The 22,802-nt window shown below is 52.6% G+C and overlaps 1 protein-coding gene across 1 annotated transcript; it reads right to left on the minus strand.

Moving 5' to 3' along the window:
* Window positions 1–43: 43 nt before the first annotated feature.
* NMNAT2 (nicotinamide nucleotide adenylyltransferase 2) lies at window positions 44–22,333 on the minus strand. Its single transcript, XM_067001807.1, has 11 exons — window positions 22,174–22,333; window positions 9,332–9,420; window positions 8,755–8,822; window positions 8,304–8,382; window positions 7,349–7,475; window positions 6,629–6,709; window positions 6,489–6,533; window positions 5,934–6,010; window positions 4,248–4,349; window positions 3,458–3,525; window positions 44–3,301 (listed from the first exon to the last, which is right to left on the minus strand). Exons 1-11 carry the CDS (start codon window positions 22,256–22,258, stop codon window positions 3,199–3,201), a joined length of 924 nt encoding a protein of 307 aa, XP_066857908.1. The 5' UTR covers window positions 22,259–22,333; the 3' UTR covers window positions 44–3,198.
* Window positions 22,334–22,802: the final 469 nt, after the last annotated feature.

A 22,802-nucleotide genomic window follows, 5' to 3' on the forward strand; every position in this document is an offset into this window, starting at 1 on the left:
TTAAAAAGACACAGCAGTGGTGAAGGATGACACCAGCAGCATCTGTTTTTCTTTTCTTTTGTTTATTACATAATTTAAACATTTTGCTGATAAAGACTTTTCTTTTGTCAATGACCAATTTCTTCATATAGCAACAGAAGAAAAAAAATGAGGCTCCAAAACCTTTCACAAAAGTGATATTGGTGGCATGGCAACTTCAACCCCCCCCCCCCCCCCCACATTTTTTTTCCAAAAGGCATTTGAAGTCCATTTCTCTTTCAGCAAATCACACTTTAAAATCGGAGGTTCAAGGACCCAAACACAAGAGCTTCCTCCCACCCCACCCATGCGCTGCAAACCCCCTTCCTCACCTCCCCACCATCTACGTGGATCTCAAGGGATGATCTTTCCCATACCCACCCAGAGCCGTTTTCAAAACCAATCCCAGCATTGACTGACCTGTTACAAACCCCCCTCCCACCCCATCCTCGCCCCGTACTGTGAGTTTTACTGAGCGGATACATGAAGGCGTAGATAAGACTAGTAAGACAGAATATATTCATCATCCCTATCACAACGCTATGTCTCTAAGGCATGCCGTCCTAAACACGATGAGATTGAAAGCCAGCTGGCTTCCCGCACGTCCCATCTCGTGTACCTGAGGGAGGGAGGGAGAAGGGGATCTGAGTTTGCTCTCAGACGTGCCACCTTCACTCCTTCTTAGTGTCTCCTCTTTTGTTTTCCCATTTCCACCATTAAAATCCACCATCCTTCCTCCCTCTTCAAAGCTGCTTCACTTTTCGTAGAGGTTAAAATCCCTCTGTGTGTGTGTCTGTTGGAGGCTGGCTTCTAACATTACTTTTTCTCCTCCAGCTTGGAGCTAAAAACTGAGCGTGATGTCTGAGGCTGTTGTCTAGAATAACTTCTGTGCTGGGTTGGAGAGGACAGAGAGGCTGAAAAACTGACCACACGGGACAGTGAGGACGACGGATTTAGAGGAATCTAGCCACTGGCTTACAGACATTGGGTGTTTATGGACAAGAAACCCAGCTACGGGTACCTGCCCAACGTGTTAGCTAAGGGGGCTCGGTAGGGTGTTGGTTAGCAGCTCAAACTAGCAGAAGGACATCTCAGGAGAAGGGGCATCTCTGCGGGCTGATTCCTGCACGCTCTGGCCACCCTCTCTGGTTTGTTTTTCCCGTATCTCCACACCCCTCGAGGTATGTACACAACTGCCTGCAGATAGCAGAGCTGGAGCTGTGGGATTCAGCTTGCTTGGCAAGCTGCCACGTTCACAGCCATTTCTGATCTAGCCTTCACGTGGAGGGAAATCCCTGACAGGGAAAGACCTCTTCTGGCCTTTGGGCAGCTCATGTCACGTCTCTCTCTCATGCTTTCCCTTCTGGGACTTGGCAGGGCCTTCCTCTGCGGAGCCGCTAGCTGCTGCTCATGAAGCCCTGTGCGCTGTGAGGACCTGGGGTTTGTAGGCAATGTTGTCTTGCCCGAGGTCGCTTGCTGTTGCAGAGATACCAGCTACCTTCTCTGGAGGGGGCTGTGGCAAATTTACAGCACAGAGGGCAGCAGTGTCCAGCAGGTCACCATGCTTAGTGCAATGTCTCGTCTTGGAAGCTTCCGTCTTTGAAGCTTCCAGCTCGTGACTCTTTGTAGATTTTAAGGAAGAAGTAAATTCAGCTCTTTCCCTGAGACACCCTGGAGGAGTCTCAGCCTTCATGTGTGACAGCACAGTACTGGCCCTTGCTGGGGACCAGCAGCTGGTCACAGCGCTGCCCTAGGGATCATGGAGAGCAGGCGTGCTGTGGCGGGGGGTTCCCTAGGCCTCGTCAGCCCGGGTCTTTGGGGAATGGGTCCAGGAGCTATAGACACTGGAGATACATGGTTAGAAGGAGCAAAGGGGGGGGAGAAGGTGAGAAGTAGAGCAGGACTGTACCTTCCTCCTTGCGGCTGTCATCCTTCCATGAGGCTGAGCCATCAGGAGAAGCAGGATCCTTCCACCTTGGGCACACCCAGCAGGAGAGCAGCCCGCTTCAGTAACCCTTGTCTCTGCAGGACTTAATTTTCTTTTGCTCCATGTTATCTGCCCTGGTTTGGGGCATTTGTCTGAGCAGGTTACACAGGGCACATAACAGGCATGAAAGTAGGAGACCGGCTTGTCCCAGGGGACGTGTGGCATATCCAAAGCCAGTTTGGGAGGGCGAAAATATCATGAATTTAATAAACTCTTCAAGGGTTGGAGTGAAGGGAAAAGGGGGGAGTTTACAGGTAGAAATAGAGAGCTGGAGGCTAGAGGATGAGGCAAGACCCAGTCTCCATGAAGCTCAGCCAGGCCTGAAGCAATTCTCATCAGTGGCTTTGGGTTGCCTCCTGCTTCATCCCTCTTCTTCCTCCCACACTTCTTGGCCTTGGAAATGGCAGGTCCCTGTCTAAGTGCTGTGGGCCATCCCCTCTGATGTGGGGGCTGGAGTATAGCCTCACCCAGCTCCGCTTGCCTTGGGATGAGCTAGGCTCACTTGCAGCCAAGGAAAGGTGAGACATGACATACTTTCCAGCAAGTAATGCTTTGGCCACAATGTTTACCCCTTCAGAAATACCATCTCCTTAATTTTTAGGGTCAAGAGAAGGATTTTGGTGGCTGGGTTGTCCTGCTGCTGGCCTGAGGAGGTCTACCTGTGGTGGGGCACCGAACCAGTTGCGTTACACCTGTCCACTACCCACCAGGATTCATTTGGAAGCAGGGCACTAGGACAAAAGGTTCATGGGGCTCACGCTGCAACTAATTTAAAAAAAAAAAAAAAAAAGTCCACCTAGATGTATTGAGCTTAAGTAGGGTAAGATGATGCCAAAGAGGAAGCCCCTGCTCTGAGCATGCTGGGAGGTTGGATCGGGGGGACCATTTCCCAGTGACATGTGTGGGGGGGGTGTGTGCCAGAGCTGCCTCCCTCCCCGAGCACACTGAGCACATCTCTGTCCCCCTCCCTCCCCACACACGATGGGGAGGGCAGTTCCCAAAAAAAGAGAGACCAAACCATTCCCCACGGGGCTGTGCCGCTAGATGTTGCTGCACTATGGAGCGTCGGCGCCGGGAGTGAGAGGCCGTGGGGTGGGGAGAGAGATGGAGACACAGAAAGAGAGAGAAAAGTGTGATGGAGAGCTGTAGGGACGTGGGGCAACAGGGTTGTCTTGCTGCAGGGCCTCAGGTGCTTAGCCAGAGGCATTGATGTAGAGCTGGCTCTTGAGGATGTAGTCAATTACGGGCTGGCAGAGGTAATCCACGACATGTCCGTCCCCATGCTGCAGGGCCAGTCTGGGGAAGTGGGAGAAGAGGATGGGTCAGAGGGGTTGCGTGGCCCCTTTGCAGGGCTGACCAGGGCTGGAAACACCGTGGTGTCCCCATGAATGGAGGGGTTGGCTGGGGGCACCCTGCTCCCCTCCATAGCAGGAGGCCCTCAGCATCACCCACCTGCTTTTGGTGGAGCTGATGACTGACATGGGGTGGTTCAAGTCGTCCTTCACCACCAGGATGTTGCTCTGTGGAGGGAGGAAGAAGAAAGAAGCAAAGGGATGGTCCGAAAGCCGGTGTCTGCCAGTGCCCAGTTGATGATAGGGACCTGGGCAGGGCTTGGTGGCCCCATTGCTGATCCCAGTAAGCAGCTGGGGCAAAACCAAGGTGGAATTCTCCGGGCCCCCCGCCCTGTGTGATGCTGGTGAGGCCGGGTGGCACTTTGAGGCTCTCATTTGGGCTCACGAGAAAGTTTGATCTCATGGAAGTGGTGCAGCAAAGGGCAACAGTGAGGGCAACAAAGATGATGAAGTGTCTGGAGGGAAAGATGTGTGAGGAATGGCTGAGGTCCCTTGGTTTATTCAGCCCAGAGCAGAGCAGGCTGAGGGGAGGCCTCATGGCGGCCTGCAGCTCCCTCACAAGGGGAGCAGAGGGGCAGGCGCTGAGCTCTGCTCTCTGGGGACAGCGACAGGACCCGAGGGAACGGCATGGAGCTGGGACAGGGGAGGGTCAGGCTGGGTGTTAGGGAAAGGTTCTGCACTCAGAGGTGGTTGGGCACTGGGACAGGCTCCCCAGGGCAGTGGTCATGGCACTGAGCCTGACAGAGTTCAAGAAGCGTTTGGACAATGCTCTGAGACACATGGTCTGATTTTTGGGTGGTCCTGTGTGGAGCCAGGAGTTGGACTCAATGATCCGTGTGTTCCAGCTTTGGGTATTCTCTGATTCCCTGACTGTCTGTGAATCCCCTTACCTTGTATTTGCGGAGTATTGAGGAGTGGTTCATGATCCGATCAGGGTCTGCTCCATCCCGGGGGACCACCACAATCCCGAACTCCCCAACGATCACCTCCATCTAGAATCAACCCAAAGAGAGTTTTTGTAACCTCCTAGTGCAAAAATCATCTCCCATCCCACCCTACCCCGCCCCCCCCCCCCAAAATGGAGCTGCACACCCCATGAATGTTTAGCAAAGGTCTGGATGGAGCTAGCCTCAAATTTACTCTCTTTCTGGACAACCTTTGGCAGAAACTTGGATTTATTAAAGAGTGCTGCTGGTGACATGTTGAGTGGTCTGTGGTAGATGAAATAAAAAGGAACAGGGTTAAGTTCTATTAATAGAGGTCAAAGTTAGGCTTTAGGGAGGACCTGTCATGGTGGAAAGGCTAGCAGCAGCAGATGTTGCCTGAGGAGGACATGAACTCTGCCTCACTGGAGATTTGAGAGGAAGAGGCGGCAGCTGCACTGCTGGATCAGGCACGTTGTCTGCACAGCCCTTCATCCCTGGCCCTCTTTGTGTTTACATTATTATTTACTGTTCTCCCTGAGATGGTGCTCCGTGGCTGGCTCACCATGGCCGGGTTCTCCTCAGAACGGAAGGCGAGAGGTTTGGAGGCACTGATCCCAGCACCACGCAGCTTGCTCCCACTAGCCTGGGGCAAAGTGACTTGCCCAGAGCTGGCTGAAGCATTTTTTATTTCCAGCGGTCACCAGCTGTGATTCAGAGCACAGAAGGGGGTGAGCAGGTCAGTAATCCATCCCCTCTCCCTAGGGCTGGTGTTTGAGATGGGCTCGTGTCTCAGAGCACTGAACTGTGCCAGAATCCTAGCAGTTCACTGTAAAAGCACCAACACCTGAGCAAAACATGGAGCTAGGCATCTCCATAGGGGTCATTTGCCAGCTGCAGGTCAGATCTGCCTTTGAAAGGGAGGAGAAAAGCAACTTTTCCATCACTCGCCTTGCATTCTGCCATGTGGATGTAGTTTCAGATGCCTGCTCTCCCCACCAACCTCACCACAGCCATTACTGCGGCTGGCTCGCTCACTGTCCCACTGTGAGATGGTGTCAGACAGCATCTAGCTGAGGATTCAAGACGATTTTTCTTCTTGGTATTAATTCCTTTTTTCTTTCTTCCTTTATTATTATTTTTTTCTCCTTTAATTGTTGTTGTTGTTATTATTATTACTCATTCTTCTTTTATTGAGTGCAAGCTGTTGATATTGTTTCAAATGTCTTTAATTTCTAATGTCAGGACAACACTTCTCTTACGGCAGTTTTGTAAACCTCTACTTTCCTACCTTGACACCTTACTCTGTTGGGGCATGCACCTACTTGATCCTGCCTCCTTCCAAGAGAAAACAAATGGGAGTGCATTCCATTCTTCAAAATCCCCTAGGAGACGGTTACCCTGCAGCAGCTGTGCCTTGGGTGGCCCTGTGCGAGCAGGCACAGGTTTGGAGGCCAGGAGAGCTGGGCAGGGTTGCTGACGTGGTTACTTGTGCAGGGGAGGCAAGGGCTGGGGCCGGTGGGGACAGCAGGGATGGCTCCTGTGAGCCTGGAGGACCTGGGCAGCTCCCGGCAGCACTGGGTGCAGGGGAGGCGGCAGCGGAGGAGGGATGGAGCCTGGGGAAGGTGCACAGGGGTCCCAGCGGCAACTCACGTCAGATTCATTCCAGAGGCCAGGGATGCAGAAGGACTCCAGCAGGTCACTGCCGCAGAGCAGGAGGATGCGGAGCTCTGAAGGAAGGAAGCGGAAAAGCTCAGAGGTGGGGCAAACAGGGCTGGGCTCCTTCCCTCCTTGCTGTCATCCCATTGCTCTGCTTGAGTGAGTCCTCTTCCACCAAAAAAATCCCCCCCCCCCACCAAAACATGTCCTGCTAAAGATCCCACGGTCCTTCTTGCATTCCCAGTGGTGCCAAACAGGAAGTTCACCCTGAACTACCCCATACGCTATTTCATCTCCTCTTGTGTGCTGCTGTGTCATTGCTGTCTGCTCCTAGGTGGCTGCTCTGCCCTGGAGGTGAGACATCCCACAGGGACAGGAGTAATTTCTGCATTTTATGGACGTGCATAAGTGCTCTGTGGTCTGCTGCGGGGGCTTGATCCACAGAGAAATGTGGAGGGCCCTGGGGAGGTGATGGTCCCAGGTCCCTTGCCACCAGGGTTCCTGCACTGCTGAGCACTGGCGCAGCACAGCGAGGGGCTGGGTACTCACCAATCTCTTCGTATCTCATCACTGTCCCCAGGTTGGCATTTTCATCTGGGGGGAGGCAGAAGAGAGGTGCTAGTGCCTGGCAGGGGTGCTGGGGAGGGAGAAAGGGCCTGGAGGTGGTGCTGGGTGTCTCCTGTACCTACCCACAAAGGTGAAGCGCTCCATGGGCGGGCGAACACAGCAAATCCGACTCAGGCTTTCTCCCACTTTCCCCAGGATCTTTGCTAAAGGCAGAGAAGAAAAGAGGTAAGATGGGGACAGGCTTTGTCCACGGCTGACCACTCGCACAGAGTACGGGAGGCTCCCACACATGGGGACAGCAGCTTCCACCACCTCCTCTGGCAGACAGCTCAGCCGTCAAATAACCAAATATCCATCGGGTGCAATGGAGCCTGCTGAAAGACCTGACCCAGGCCAGCTAAAAAATGATTTTTTTTTTTTTCAAATGGAGCAGGGAAGGGCAGAAATATGCAGCCAGGAGAGCAGAGGGAGCTGGAGTGGTTTTCATCAGGAGCATGGACATGGGGCAGCTTAACATGGAGGTATAGAAATCTTTTGTTTGATTTAGGAAAACCAACCAAAAATAAGTATGAGTCATGAGGCAGGTGCCTCCGGTCAATCTTGGGGATCCCAGGGCTGCAAAGAGTTCAAGCACCCTGCCATTCCCTATCTCCAGTGGTGCCAGCACACCAAAAACCTGTGAGGAGGATGAGGGAAACCCCTGCTCTACCATTAGTGGTGGAGGAGGACGAGCTGGAGCAGCTCAGGAGAGCTCAACCCAAAGAGGCATGTGTTTGGTTGCTTGGGCTGGGATCTGAGGACCGGGTGGCCAGCTCCTCTTCTACACCCTCAGTGCCACCTACCTGCGGTGGGCTTGTTGGAAACATTGTTGTTCTGGTAGATGGGCTGCGGAGACTCGTTCTGGGGCTGTCCGATCACGGGGGTCATGGAGGGGGTGTTGACGTTGGAGAGGATGCAGCCAGTCACTCTCTGCAGCAAGGAAGAAGTTTAATTGAAAGGGTGGCTTCCCCAAGGCTGGAGGTGCCTCCCAGAACTTTTACCACCCCAGCAGCAAGTCCCTGTACCCAAAGACGAAGGTCATCACTAGTGACAGACACATCCAGACTCATTTTAGGATTCTTGTTGCTATGTGACCCCACCAGATGGGTCTTGGGCCCAACGAGCTGTGATTATGGCTCAGGACAGTGGGGTTGGGTTTTTGCACTGGCCCTTAAGGCTGGCAAAGTTGCTGTTGTCTTGTGTACAGGCAGGTGCAACCTCTGTCGCTTGGAGGTGCTCGTAAGTTCTGAGAACTTCTGCCTGGGCATTTGGCAGGACTGCCTCCACTCCTGCTCCTGGTGTGCACGGGGCTCAGGTGGCCATCATCCCTGGCTGGAGGTGACATCTGACTGAGAGGCCGTGAGACTGAAGCCACTCCTCACGTTTTGCCCTGGTAGATGAGTGTGCTGGTGAGCCCACCTCCAAGCAGTTTTTGCACAGCAATGAAGTTCTGCTTTAGAGGAAGTGTTCCATGTTATCTACTGCTCCTTGCTTGGCCCCCGCTTACTGGTGACAGCACGAGTAGCTGATCCGAAGGGCTCCATTTGCTTTTGCATGCAGGGAAGAGGAGCACACAATAGCTGTGGCAAGGGGCCTTGCACACTCCTCCAGGTCAGGCAATTGTCTGCATCTTCTCTGTTTTGGTCTTTGGTGCCCACCTCTGGGTTCAGAAGCACCAGCTGGGTGGAGGATGGTGTCTGCTGCCTGATCCTGGCATGGGATCAGGTCGCAGGGTGCCTACAGCGTAAGGGCACTCACCTTCATCAGGTCACGGTGGTGCTCCAGCACGCTGCAGGTGGTCTGCCAGGTGTCCTGGTAGCACTCCCAGGGGTCCACCCTGCAGGAGCAACAGCATTGGCTGATGTCCTCACGTCTCCTTCCTCCAGCCCTTCCACCCAGCTCTTCCTGACGGCTTCATCCCCACTTGTCCCTTCCTCACACAGTCCCCTGTGTGGGACAGGACCTGAACGCGTGTGCCCATGCCCAGGCTCCTTCCTGTTCTTCGTACCCAAATTCCACTTGGCTTGGACGTGTCTATGTGTGCTATGACCCTCCCTCCTGAAGGCAGCTGAGCTGCTGGTCCCACCTCAGATGTGGGCCTCCTGCGGGTCAGTGCTTGCTGGCCCCTTGGCCCTAGCGCCTGTCCCTGTGGTGGCTATTCGGGCTGGAAGGGACCACGAGGACCACGAGGACCATCGGGGCCACTCACCGGATCCAGTCGGAGGACTGCACAGCCAGCTGGCACATGGTCAGGCGGTGCCGGCTGGAGACCAGGCCCTGCAGGAGAGTGGCGAAGGAACGATCAAAATGAAGATTAAAAGGAGACGGCCCATAAACACAGCTGCAAAAAGTGGTTTAAGCTCCTCCTTTCTGGATGAGGGGGAGTCCTGCTGCCTCTCAGAGCTGCAGCAGTCAGCGTAGTTACCTGGGGTATGGTGGCTGCAGACCCAGGATGCAGAACGTCTCCTCTCCTATGCTGTTTTTTTTTTTTTTTTTTAACTCTAGAACACACTTCTAAAGCTCACTTGTATTGCTGCTCTCCTCAAAATAAAATTGGGTTTTAAAATCATTTAGGCAACCCAACCCAAGCAGAATGACCACCATCACTTTGCTTGGCAGCAGTTCTCTTTGCTCTCTGGTTTTAGTTGGTTACAGGGTCTCGCTGCAAGTTTTATCTAAAGCCTGTGTGGGTTTATCCCTCTCCATCTTTTCGGAGGCATTCTCATGGCTCCAGGACGCTCAGCACGGCACATACAGAGAGGAAAGAGATCACGGGGACAACTCACCATCTTCCCATAGGAGTCATGCACAGGCGAGACGATGCCACCGATGACGATGAACCGCCCAGTCTTGTGCAGGTAATCGCGGGCCCTCTCTGGAGGAGAACAACAAGAGGGGGTCAGTGCACCAGCCCAACCCACCGAGCCCTGCAAAACCATATTTTTGGCTTTGCCAAATGCCCTTTGAGGGGTTCACCTCCAGCTTCATATGGCCATCACCTGCCTTGCCCTAAAAGCTGCACCCTCAGCTCCCCGCTGTGAATCTGGTACCTCTCACGCCCCCCCAAAATTAGTAATTTCCATCATTTAGGCAAGGGTTCCAACATCTTCATCCTCCACTGGCTTTTATTGTCTTCTGCAGGGCTGATCAAAAAATTATTTTGTTCCTCCAAGTTTTGACATGCAGAAAAAGGAATATTATTCATGAAAACAGCTTTTGGGACAGATAGAAGTCAAGAACGGTACTGTGATTGCCATGCCTCTGGGACAGCCAGTGAGACATTCGTCAGCCTTCGTGCACCTCCTAGGCTTCCCCTAAATCCTTTCTCTGGCTTTCTTCCCAGTCCTTGTGCCCTGTACTTGCCAGTGTCTGAAGAAATTAAAATGGGGTTGAATAATTTGGTTTGTGCAGAGGAGCAGGGAGGACATCTTGGCTTGCTCAGCCCTGTGATAAGGGTCACCATGGGAGAGAAAATGGGCTGGAAAGGGTGTTTGAGAGGAGTAGGGGCGTTGGGTGGAGGAGGCTGTCCCCTTTTGGGCAGGTTGCTAAAATCAGTGCTACTGCATGATTATTGCTATGCGTGGTATAAGTTATGTACATAAAAACACCCTATGCAGAAGCTTGAGAGCCCCTTGTGCATGCTCAGGACCTCCACAAACACTGAACCAGTCCCCAGAAAAGCCTAAAATCTTGCTCTGACCCCAGACTCCTGTGTGCATTTAATGTACGAGCGTTGGAGAAAGGGAGCTTTGTTCCCATTTACAGCTGCGGAGTGAGGATTATGTGGTGACTTCCCTGGGACTTCCCTTTATAGCCTGCTGTGATGGCCAAATATGCACTTAGGAAAAAAAAAAAAAGCCTTTCTTCTCCATTTTGTGTTTTAAAAAGGGGAATCATAGGGAAAGAGTGGCAGCTTCTCCCTCTTGGATGCTCTGTGTGTGCCATTATTGATGTCGACAGAATCACAGAATCACAGAACGGCTCGGGTTGGAAGGGACCTCAAGGATCAGCTGGTTCCAACCCCCTGCCATAGGCAGGGACACCACCCACTAGATCAGGCTGCCCAGGGCCTCATCTAACCTGGCCTTGGACACCTCCAGGGATGGGGCATCCACAACCTCTCTGGGCAACCTGTGCCAGTGCCTCACCACCCTCTGAGTGAAGAATTTCCTCCTAACACCTAATTTAAATCTCCCCTCTTTTAGTTTAAAACCATCCCCCCTCGTCCTGTCATTATCCACCTGAGTAAAGAGTCTTTCTCCATCCTTTTTATAAGACCCCTTTAAGTACTGAAAGGTTGCAATGGGGTCACCCCGAAGCCTTCTCTTCTGTAGGCTGAACAGCCCCAGCTCTCTCAGCCTTTCTTTGTAGGAGAGGTGCTCCAGCCCCTCGATCATCTTTGTGCCCTTCTCTGGACCCACTCCAACAGCCCCACATCCTTCATGTTAATGGCCTTTCCATGAATACCTCTAAAGTTAATCAATTGTGAAGGGGGAAATTGTATATTTTTTTTTCCCTGAACCTGCCCTGGGATCTCTTACAGACTAGGAGAAAAAATAAATACATAAAAAAATTTAAAAAGACAGCATAGCGTATAAGTTTTGCATTTAAAATACTAAGAAAAAAATAAATTCTCTAACAAAAATGGTTGTGGACTTTTAAATTAACACATCCTCTCATTAGTTCCTGCTTTGCCCTGGACTGATTTTCCTTGCCAAAAGAAGACTGAAAACACTAACCTGTTCACCTCCAAGCTTCCTATTTGTGTGCAGCATCTTTGTCAAATTCACTCTAAGGAAAGCAGAATGGCTTCATGGTTGTGAAGGTGACCTATACTCTTAGTTGGGCCCAAGTTTTTGGTGGCCAGAACCAAAAAATTCAGACAGATACCCACTTGCTGAGGGCTGTGTGAGCGTGAGCTAGCCCAGCTCTGACCCCACATCCCTGGGCACTGCCCCCGACCTGCGCCGCATACTCTCCGCAGCGGCTCTCAGGAGAGATCGGACCTGAGCGCCCTTCGGAAAACCCTCTAGGCACCTGCAAGCGAAGGAGTGGAAGCCCAAGAAATCCTGTATAATTCCAGCAGCTGTAGGCAGAGAAAGTGCTTGCCCGTTTCTACAGCAAGTCCAACAGCCTCGGGAGGACAAACCCTTTCGGATGTCCAGGTGCCCCTGGCGGTGCAGCTCACGGGAGGGAGGAGGTGGATGTTCTTGCTCTGAATTGTTCACTTGCTATCTAACTGCATATCAGTCTCTTGAGAAACATGTAAGGATTCTGTTGCTCTTCAAAATATATATTTAAAAGTTGGGATTTGCATTTGCAAGAGCTTGACATCTACGTCAGAAATACAGGACAGAAATACCAAATACCAAAAGACAGAAGATAAATGCTGGGACAGCGGCAGGGGACCTGGGGCAGGTGGCACCATGGCTTTGGGGTGTCACAAGACGATGGTTTGAGTTTGTGGCACATCAGTGCTGTAATCACAAAACCGCATTAAAGCCTTGTGTTTTTTTTTTTCCCCACAGATTTAATTTTCTTGGACTGAATTACTCTTCAGTGTAGAGATGGAGAAAGCTACAGGCAGCCGTAGCCATGCCTGTCCAAACACATAAGCTTATCCAGCCTTGAGTGTCGTCCTCTACATGAGGCAAGAGCAAATCACTTCAGGTCTTCTAAGAGGGGATGGTAGTGCCCACGGCGTGGATGGTGGAAAGTGGTGGAGGTCATGACTAGTGCTGAAAGGGCTGAGGGTGAGTCTTTGTCTGCCTTTGGGTCTTCCAGCCCAAAAGCAGCGGTGCTGTGCACACGGTGGGGTTAAGCTGAGTTGCTCCATGCCAAAGTATGACCTGTGGGTTTATTTGTTTGGTTGGTTGTTTTTTCTCAGTTTCTGGAGCTGGAAGTGGGATGCTGGATTTGTTGGATCATTGCTTTGAGTAGTCATGACTGCTCTGACAGTGCGGTGCTTGGTGCTTCCTCCAAAGCCCTGGGCCGTTACACCCTCTCAGAAAATGCCTTTTTAGATAAAACTTGTATATTCATGCAGAGCATGCTGCTTGTGGGGAGCAGGTTGAAGACTCCCTGCAGACATGGGGGTGCCAAAGATAATGCAATGGTGTTGCATTCCTCTTCTCATCTGTATTCCTTACGGTCAGCCGTCGGTGCAGCTCCCGGCCTTATCTCCCTGCTTACGCAAAGATTGCTGCTTGGGAAAAAAAAAACAAACAAACAAACAAACAAAAAAAAACACTGAGATTTTGTCAGGACAGCCATTGGTCTCGGGAGTCTGGGTCCCAGCTTTGTTGGGTTCCTGGCCTGTTTGTCACTGCGCTCAGCCTGGTGACGAGGTTTCCAAACCGATGGCTCTTGAGGCTGGCCTGAGAGCGGGGCTGGACTGAAATGAAACAGCTTTTTGGTGAGGAAAATGTCGGTGGTGGGAGCTGAAATGCTTCTCTGCATCCTCTAAAGTCTCCCCTTCACCAGTGCCGGTGCCTGGTGGGACGGGGCAGGAGCTGGGGACGTCACACGGAGCAGCAGGAGGGCTGCTGTTGAGCATCCTGGTGCCGGCGGTGGGCTTTTCTCCAGCGTTGTGGCCAGAAGAGCAGGGCTGAGCTGCTCTCGTTGCACCCCAGCCTCCAGGCCCTTCCTCAGCTCGGTTCTGCCTGGTGCCATGTGCCAAAAACCACCACGTCCACACCGTCAGGCACCAACCATTACCGGGCCAGCGAAGGACAGAAGGGGCCCGGCTGGGGGGACACGGGTCCTGCTGACACCTCCCCGCTGGCAGGGGTTGTGTCCCCAGCCCAGCCTTCCTCCCCTCTGCCATGAGCGGATTTTGTGTGGTTTTGGCACTGCCGCCCCCTGCGAGACGATGGTGAGGCAAGGACTGATCACAGGGCGTGCTCCAGGGCTACAGAAACGATAAACGATTGTTTTATGTCCAGATCGCTCCAGAAATAGCATCCTGCTCCCCTGCTAGGAAATCGCTGCTTATTTAAGAGACATTTCTTTTTGGAGATTTTCACCAACTATATTTAATTGTAACGCTTCCGCCCCACTGGCGCCGCTCCATCGCCTCAATTGATGTTAATGAAATCAAATATTCCTTGTGCTTAATCTTTTAAGGTGTGATTTCAAATGTTTTGCCTTTGTCCCCGATTCATCCCCGCCCCTAAGAGTTCCTCTCTCCTTTGTTTTCTCCCAGACGAGGAGATGCAGCCCGGGGGATGCTGCGGAGCCACTGCTACAACCCCGCACAGGCACCGAGGGCAGGCCGGGTGCCTTCCCCCCAGCCAAAATTCCTGCTCCTGCGGGGACCAGTGACCCAGATACGCAAGCACAATGCTCTATCCTTTAGCCAGCAGCACTTTTGGGTCTAAATCTTGTTCCATACCCTGTGCCTAAGTCAGGCAAAGAGCCAGCAGTTATTCTCAGCCTAACTGAGTGATGTATACAAATATATATATATATATATACATGACTCCAAATGCCAAATCGGGGATGTATTTGTGGCTGCATCCACTTGGGCCTTCAAATAATGCTGAAAAATGAATTTGGGCACCGGGCTGGGGCAGCTCTCTAGGCCGAGCTGTGTGACAAACCTGTCGTTTCCCTGTCCCCCAGCACTCCTCGCCTGCCCTCCTGGCTTCGGCGGCCCCGCTCCCCAGGGCACACGGCGATGTCCCTGCCGCAAAAACAAGCCCTGGCTGCTCTCCAAGGAAAGCTTCACTTTCCAAAGAAGCGGGAGGAGGGGGTAGAGCTATCCCATTAAGCCCCGTTAATGCTTAATGATTTTTCATCTCCAAGATAATTGCTCCGTTACACTTTCCCCCCACCCCTTTAGTCCTGAGCTGCATCCAGGCATTGGATAAAGAAGAAAATCGGGAGGGACTTCCATGCTAGATGGCTTCAGTTGTTGCTGCACTCTTCTTTTAATGGCTTTTCACAGGCACAGAAAAGAACCAGCCAGCAGGATACCTTGATACTAGAGGTGGAAGCCAAGGTTTTAAAGCCTCCAGAGGTGCAGCGCCTGCATATCCTCCCTGCAACCCCCCTGGGCCCTGGAGAGCCGCCTGAAGGATGAGTAAGGAGGCTCAGGCCATTGCCATCTGTGGCATCCTGTCTTTAAAAAAAAAAAAAAAAACAAAAGAGAGAGAAGGTTGAAGGCTGAGTCACTTCCCAGTGAGCTGACCTACAAAGAGCAGAGCACCTACACGAGACCCAGCCAGATGGGGCCTTGGAAGGGATCAGGCCAGTCCCAGTCCGTCTGGGTCCCTGTCACGGAGCCTGAGAAGACACATCGCAGGGAGAGCCTAACCCGGGCCAGGGTGCTTTTCCCCTCTGGGTGATCCCACCCCGGAGCTGAGGAGCAACGTGTGCAGGGGCACGGTTATGGGAGCTGCTGCTGGCACCAGAGCTGTGCCGACGCCTCCAGGTGGGCCCAGGCTCTGCAGGTCCGACCCGCTGCGGGAGAAAGGTGCCGAGCTCCTTCCTCTTCCAGCGCAGTGTTTAGAGAGAAACGGGCCAAAATGATTACAGGTGAGCATTTGAGGACAAAATGCCCCAAGCCCACTGAACTGGAGCAGGGAACGGTGCAGAGCTGTGCCCTCCCGAGCAGGAAGGAAGGAAAGAAGGTGTTGCAGGGACAAGTGGTCTGGTTTTGCCATGAACCCCTGGGGATGTGAGTGCCACCTCTGATGGCTGCTTTTTTCATTGCTTGTCTCCCCCAAGGAACCCACTGGCCATTTCGGGGGGAAACACCAGCCCACAACAAAGATCCTCCCGTTCCCCCCAGGGTCTGACCCCAAACTTGCATCGCATGGCTGTGTCTCTACTTTGATTAGAGCCCAAATATCAGTGACCAAAATAAACCCTTTGGCAAACAAAGGTGAGCGTGTTCCAGCTATTCCCAACTGCTCGCTTTGGGAATGGCTTTTATTGCCTCGGGCCTGCGGATAGAGTCAAGTAGGACAAACTCAGCAGCAGAAGGCACATGGCAAATATTTTCATTATCCTGCCGTGGCAATGGTCCTCTTCTTCTTCTGCCAGGATGCTGGTGGATGTAGGACAGGTGCCTCGCTGCTCGTCCCCAGAGAGGTGCCGCTCCCCATCGCAGCCAGCTGCTGGCTGGTACATCCCTGTCACCAAGAGCATTTTTTTTTTTAAAGGAGAAAAAAAATGGATTCTTTCACTTGTTTTCCACTGGCTTCCTTTCCTGTGCAATCAAATGGGGCTTTTCTTGCATATCCAAACTCTGGCAGCACATCCCAGCGAGTGTGCTGCCTGGGTGCAGCCCTGGGTGGGGCAGGGATGGGCACTGCCCCTGCCGGGGTGCGGTTGCACAGTGGCTCCTGAGACCCCCATTCACTGAGGCACCAAGCAAAGAAGCTGCAAGCAAAGCTGCTCCGTCCGGGTTCCCCATGCTCCACGGGAGCTCTTCCGCATCTTCTCCTCAAAATCCAAAGCTGGTTCTGCTGTATTAGAGGCACCAGCTGGGAGAACTGAAGCGACGTGCCCAAGGTCGCAGGAGCGATGTGGGCACAGCACGCAGCTAGGCGATGTCCTCAACATCCCATGGGCTGCTGCTCAAAAGTAACAGGGCAGACCATGCAGGAGGTGTGAGCATCTTAGTGCGAGCCTCTGGTTTTGAAATGGAAGCGGAGCCCCTGGTTCTTGCTTGAATGAGGTTGTAGGAGTGGATTTCTGGGTTTGCTTGCGTTTGGTTGAAGCAGAAGGTAGCACGTGGCACGTTTCAGCAGGTGGTGTTGTTTTAGAGACAATGCAGAGCCTCACCAGCTGTAATAAATACTGCTAAATATTTAAGAGCTTATAAATAGTTTAGGAGGATCCTTGAGCGGTTATTGATGGAGTTTTGATGGTGCTGGGGAAGCTCCTCCGCTCTGTGGATCAGAAGGATGGGATGAGATGCTGGAGATGATGGAAGCTGGGGGTCAGTGGGTCCTCCTCTAGGGCGCTTCAGAGGGCAGCCCAAGTTAACATAAAGGATGCTGAGACGTGAGCACGGAGGAGTGGAGTTTGCCCTGCTACGACTTCCGATGTCCGATAACTCACCTGGAGGGTTATAAATAACTTCTCTCCTGGCTCTGCTGATCCCTCTGCTGCCAGCGCTCCCCGAGCCCAACCACGCTCTGGCACCACAGTGGGGAGCAAAGCCAGGCCCGAGTCCGCTCCTCGCCATCTGCGATGTCCTCCAGCCCGCCCTGAGCCCCCTCGCCCACCTTGATCGTCGATCACTGGACCTAAGTGCGTGGCCAGATCTCAGGGGGGATGAAATGGCAGCATGAGGCAGCCTTCGCTTCCTGCTCGTGGTGCTGGCTGTAGAGGCAAAGCCTCTCTCACATCCCTGATGAGCTTTTGCTAGAGGGGGAGTTTTGCTTCTGGTCATCTGCAGATATTTTTGCACTTCAGGAAAAGGGGACAGGACGAGCTGTCCCTCTGCTCACCCGTCTCTCCCAGCCCTGTTCCAGGCAGTGCAGAGCTCATTAAGCTGCCTTGCACTTTAGCTGTCTCAACTAGTAAGACAACGTGACTCCTGAAATTCAGGCTATTGAAACAACACAAGAGTGGCAAAAGCCTCAGCCCCTGCTTTTTCCTTCCCCTTTCCTTCCCAGGCTCGGTCCTTTTGGCTCCAAAGCTCACTGACGTAGCGCAGCGGAGCTCCAAGGGCTGCTTTGAACAAGCAGCGAGCGGCCCGGCCCGCTGGGATTTTTAATAGCTCAAATTCTCTTAAGAAGCAAAGCAACGGAGACTTTTACTTTTAATGGCGGAGCCCTCTGCCACTGTTTTCAGAAGTATTGTATTTCAGACTACTGCATTGTATTTCATGGTGTCAGAGAGATTTTTTTACCCGTCTTACTGGCTGGGATACAAACTCACCTCAACGACAGATGCACGTCAAATATGGGGAAAGTTCAGTTCTTGTTAGACAAAAAGGGTGGAGAAGGGAAGGCAGTGGAGATTTGCTGAATTTCAGGGCTTGAGATAGCCCCAGTGCACAAGCTCTGCTTCTCTATGCGTGTCCAGGGCTCGGAGCTGTGCGAAATGAAGTGTGTGGGCATATCCATGGCCCAACAGACGTAAAGCGCATAGGGTGCTGAGAGCCCCTGCTCAGCAACCCAGAGCTCGATAAACCAAGCTGCAGCGGATGAGGAAGCCTGGATGCAGGCAGACACCATAGATTTAATTAAAATCACCCGCTCGCTATCGGTGCTTGATAGTGCAGAAAAAAATTGGTGTAAATAAAACCAGACGCCTCTGACAGAGTGAAATAACAGCACCGTGGCCCTTTCCTTGGGGTTTGCCCAAAGTGCTGCCTTCAGATCCAGCTCTGAGCATCCCCCATGCCCCAGCCTCCAGGATCCCATGGGCACTGCACCACCAGGGCTCGAAACCGTCCTCTGCCAGGGCAGAGAGGCCAGGAAACACTCCGCTAACCAAAGCCTGATGAACAGAGGGGAAAATGGGAGTGGAGGAGTGTGCAGGTCAGGTTTGACGTGTGTCAGAAGTGCCAAAATGGGAAATATTGCATTTGGAAGAGTAACCTTTTGATCTATAATTTAAGAAAAACAAACAAACAAACAAAAAATCAATATTAAAGCACTGCATTTTGATTGACCTGGTACACCTCCTCCCAGTCCCTGAGGTTCGGTTTGCAGGAATTATTGGGACAACCCCACAGATCTCATACATTTATGGGGTAGGACAAGCCCTTTCCCACGCAGTGCTACAAAGCAGCTCACCCAACAGAAGCTCTTCCCCTCAGCTCCAGCACTTCGTTACCTCCCTTTCCAACCCTGAAACACCCTGAGAGGGAACCACACCAACCCTCCAGCCTGTGACCTTGCACAGGGACACCTTTAATCCCAGTACTATGCCCAAGACTACCTTCAAAGTGAACTGCATTTTCTTTTTTTTCTTTTCTTTTTTATTTTTTAATTTAAGGTACGCTTTCCATCTTGCTCTGGAGGCTGCCCTGTGCTTTTGTGCTCTGGAGGAGCCACAGCTGTGCTGGGGTTCCCTGTGCTGGGACATGGCAGGGAAACGCTTTACTTGTCAAAGCTGGCAGAGCGCCGGCACATGCTCCAGTATGTTTGCATCACCATGCAGATAGTATTTTGCTTTTGACATTGGCCCGTTGGCTCTTGTCCTTTGGGTGGCATTGCTCGCATGGGGAAGGAAGCAGCAGAACTGCAGTGAGGCCAGGATGGGTGCTTCTCACCGCAGGCTGAAGCCCACCGGTGATCATGTTAAAGCCTCATTAAACCACCTCTGCACTTTTCTTTCCTCCCGACTTTCCTTCCCCCCCGCGCCCCACGTCCTGGGCTGAGTTTCTTGTTGCCACATAAATATAGAAAATACAACTTAAAGTTGTGACTCAGAATACACGTACATCTCAGAGCACATACAACACCACAAATAACTCAAAGTGTTTTCAGGGCTATGTGGGTGTTGTCGCAACCCCTTAAAACGGACAGCTCTACAGCACAGCATCTCACCTCCTTTTCCTTATATGTGAAGTTTATGTTTTGTGTTAATTATTAGCTTTTATGTATGATGTTTATTGTATATACACAGGCACAAATCAGGCTTGCTTGGTGAGCCTGTGACCCAGCCACGGAACTGGTGGAGAGGGAAGGAGCCCGGCTGCAGTACCTTCATGGATGCCAGGGTCAGCCACGGGCTGCAGCTGGAGGTCTGGGGTTGGGACAAGTTCCCAGCTTCCTGCAAACCTGAGCATCATGATAGTGAGTCTTAAATTCACGTCCAGTGGGAAAAAAAAAATCGGGGAAACATTTCCCCCGTTAGAAGAGCCTTTCAGATAACTAACCCATCTCTCATTCAGGAAAAATTCCTATGGGCATAGACAGGGGTTTGCCCTGAATAAAACATGATAAGATCCAGACTGAGACATGTGATGGGCGTACAGTGGTATGTCTATAGTGGCATGCCAGTGCAAGTCTTATATGTCCTCTTAGCTTAACTGGTGCCACGAATTAAATAGATAAATGGTATCTCTTTATGGTAAGCAACAAACCGTAACAGGCCAATGAAGCCCAAATATTTATCTGAAAAAATAAAGACAGTCATTTTGCACAAATTCAGCTCTTGGAAATACAGCATTTACAAGATAGGACACTCTTTTTGTTGGGCTGTCATAGCACAGAGCTCAAGGAGCAAGACAAGTTTTGGTCATGATTCCCCTGCCCTCATATGATTCCTCTTTTAAATGGGGGTGAGGGAGTCCTCAAACAAAAATGTACAGGGATTTAGGAACTAATTTCCATGTCCTTTAGACGTAGAAGACTCTCTTGTCCCTGTCCAAGTTTCTCAGGACCTTACAGGCCAGGATCTCTCCAGGACATACAGACAAAAAATTTCCACATCAAGCCATCCTCTCTGAGCTAAAACATGTCTTCCTGGAAAACTGCTGAGTCCTGATTTAAAGCCTTCCAGTGACGGAAAATCCACCAGGTGCCTGAATGTCTTTTCCTAGTCGTTGATTAATTTCACTCAAAAGCACACGCCAGATTTCTAGTCTGAAGTTGTGTGGCATCCCAACCTGCTCCTGGCACGTCATCAGTCCCTGCTGTGCCAAGAGAAGTGCCCTCCCCCAGTCCCACATCCCTCCCTCGTGCAGACACCCCTAGGCCATGATCTCGTTGCTCCTTTGTGGCTTTTGTAAATCTAGACCGAGCCTCTCTCCACTCTCGCCATAAAGCCTGGTTTCCGGAGCTAATGTAATTCTCGTTACTGTTCTTCCAGGAAGGGTTTGCTAATGCAGTATGTAAAAACGAGGCAACCTCTCTTCTTCTGCTTGATACTCCCCTGCTCGCATGCACAAGGATTGCACTCGCTGTTTTTTCTACAGCATCACATTGTTTGTATGCAGTGCACTACGTACGGTTGCTCCTCAGTCCTTGACAACATCACCGTTTGGCAGAAGACATTTGTTTGCCTGTTGTTTATATGTGACGTGCTTTCCTCCTCGCTGGACACATGACTTTGCATTTGACTTCACTGTTTGAGTAAGGCATTTCTATCAAACAGACCGAGTTGGGCAGCACAACTGACTCGTTATCATCATTAATTCCTGTTCTATCCACTTCGGAGTCATTGGCGCTTTTTACCAGCGGGGATTATATATTTTCTTCCAGGTCATTGATAAAAGATACTGAACAGCACTGAGCCAAAAAAAAGAAAAAAAATCTCATTGTGTGTCAACTGCAAAGCATTATTTTACCGACCCTTATTTTCTAAAATAAATGTTGTTACTGTTTTTTAGTCCATTGAATATGGGCCACGTTGATATTTTTAGTTTTACTTTTCTTAATCAGAATGTCATCTCTAATAATATGGATTACAGAAATCCGTTTTATCTATAGTCACAACCAACACCCTGTAATTTCATTTAATTACGTTTTGATTTTTAAATAGTTCCTCTTGTTCCATTTTGCTTGCGACTGGTTTTAGCTTAGGGAATGGGATTTTTGAAGTTCTGGGTATATTGGTGTCCAGGAAATCTGCTCGCACTTAGGCAAAGAAATTGCAGTGTGATCATTTGCATCCAGAAAGCCGTTATTTTCTAGCCTGCTGACCATCTCATTATGATCTACAAAAACAAGGCCTGATGCAGAAATACCCCAAGCTGGTTTCAATTTTTTTTTTTTGGTGTGCGTGCTTAGAAACCCGCATACAGCTTACAGAAACCCCAGGGATGCTTCCCCAGCTGTAGCACAAGACCTTCAGCATCCGCTCTCCAGCCTGAAACCCCCCGTCAGCCATCAGGGACGGATCCTCTCTGCGTGCTCTGGGAAGGCGTGTGCGAGGCGCCAGCCGATCTCCCCCCGTTCCGTGCCACGGGGCGGCCTGCAGCGGACAACTCACCCTCGCAGAACCCCCGTCCTCAGGCGAGTGGCTGCTTGTGCGGGGATCTCCAGGCAGCCCGAGCTTTATCCGGGCAGTCAGTGTTTATGGCATGCCAGGCTGTCTTTGACAGCGGCTGCCCTTCCTCCCTGCCTGCCTTTTCCCCGAGCAGGCTGGAGCGGTGCTTTCAGCACCCCCGCCGCCCGGAGCACCTCACGGCCGCTCGGGGATACCGACCACCTCGCGGCAACGTTTCCGATTCCTGCGGCCGATTATCCAACGCGAGGCTGGGCAGCCCGGTCCCTCCGACGGCCGCCCGGATTTTCGTTCACTTACGCCATACCTGGCTGTAGCTGCTTGGCCCGGTCCCTCCCTCCTCCCTCCCCAGCCGGGGGGGGAAATAAAAGCGCTGCGGAGACCGCGGGCTCGCGGACGCTGCCGGGAGCCTTTGCCAGGACGGCCCCGGGGGTCTTAGGGGCAGGGCCGCGACAAAGCGGAGCGAAAACGGGGCCCCCCCCGCGCCTTGTGCCGCTCCCCACAGCGGGGCCGTCCTCCTCGGCGGCCTCCGGCTGCTGGCGAGGCCGGGACCTCGCCTCCTCCTCCTCCTCCTCCTCCTCCTCCTGCTGCTGCTGCTGCTGCTGCTGCTCCCTCCCGGCCTTCAGCACCACACGGCCCGCGGACAGCCGCCCCGGCCCCGCCGCCCCCGGGGCCCCCCCCGCGGGCCGCCCCCCCCGCGGAGCCTCACCGAACATCTGGATGTGGCCCTTGGTGATGGGGTTGAAGCTGCCGCAGGCCAGCAGGATAACGTGGGTCTTGGTGGTCTCCGTCATGGCCCCGGCCCGGCCCCAGCCGCTTTTTGTGTCTCGGTGCGGCTGCGGCGGAGGCGGAGCGGGGGGGGAGCGGGGCCGGGGCGGGGCCGGGGCCGGGGCCGCCTCCCGCAGCCTGCCCCCGCCGGCCGTGAGGGGAGAAGGGCGCTGGAAACCGGGCGAGAAACGGCGGAGAGGGCGGTGGGGGCTGCTGGTGGGTGCCGCGCAGCTCTGCCTCCGCAGCCGCGGCCTTCAGTGGCGTTTGCGGGCCTCGGGGCGACGGCAGGAGAAGAGGGCGCTCCTCAGGCCTCTCCTGGGCGTGCTCCGTCCCCACAAAACTCGTCCTCCGCCTGGGCTAAAAGTTAACTCGGCAGCTTTAAAAAGCCACCTGCGGGTACCGAGGGATGGAAACCTCCCTGCTGGAAGCCTGGCTGGGACGCGGCGTGGCGACTGGCCCGTGCCTGCGCAGCACGGTGGTGGTGGGCTCCCCTGCGCTGGAGCACTGACAAAGCAACAGCTTCCAACCCCCCCCCCCCCCCTCTTTTTTTTTCTTTGCTTTAGTGCTTTT

Source organism: Anser cygnoides, chromosome 8 (genome assembly GCF_040182565.1).
Source record: "Anser cygnoides isolate HZ-2024a breed goose chromosome 8, Taihu_goose_T2T_genome, whole genome shotgun sequence".
NCBI lineage: Eukaryota > Metazoa > Chordata > Aves > Anseriformes > Anatidae > Anser > Anser cygnoides.

Bases quoted from the DNA above. Each gene is read 5' to 3' on its own strand.
- NMNAT2 (XM_067001807.1), bottom strand. From the start codon at position 22,258: ATGACGGAGACCACCAAGACCCACGTTATCCTGCTGGCCTGCGGCAGC. The intron at 6,710-7,348 runs GTAGGTGGCACT...CTCTGCCTTTAG, and splicing joins TTCCAACAAGCCCACCGCAG to CAAAGATCCTGGGGAAAGTG. The intron at 3,526-4,247 runs GTAAGGGGATTC...CTCCCTCCACAG, and splicing joins CAATACTCCGCAAATACAAG to AGCAACATCCTGGTGGTGAA.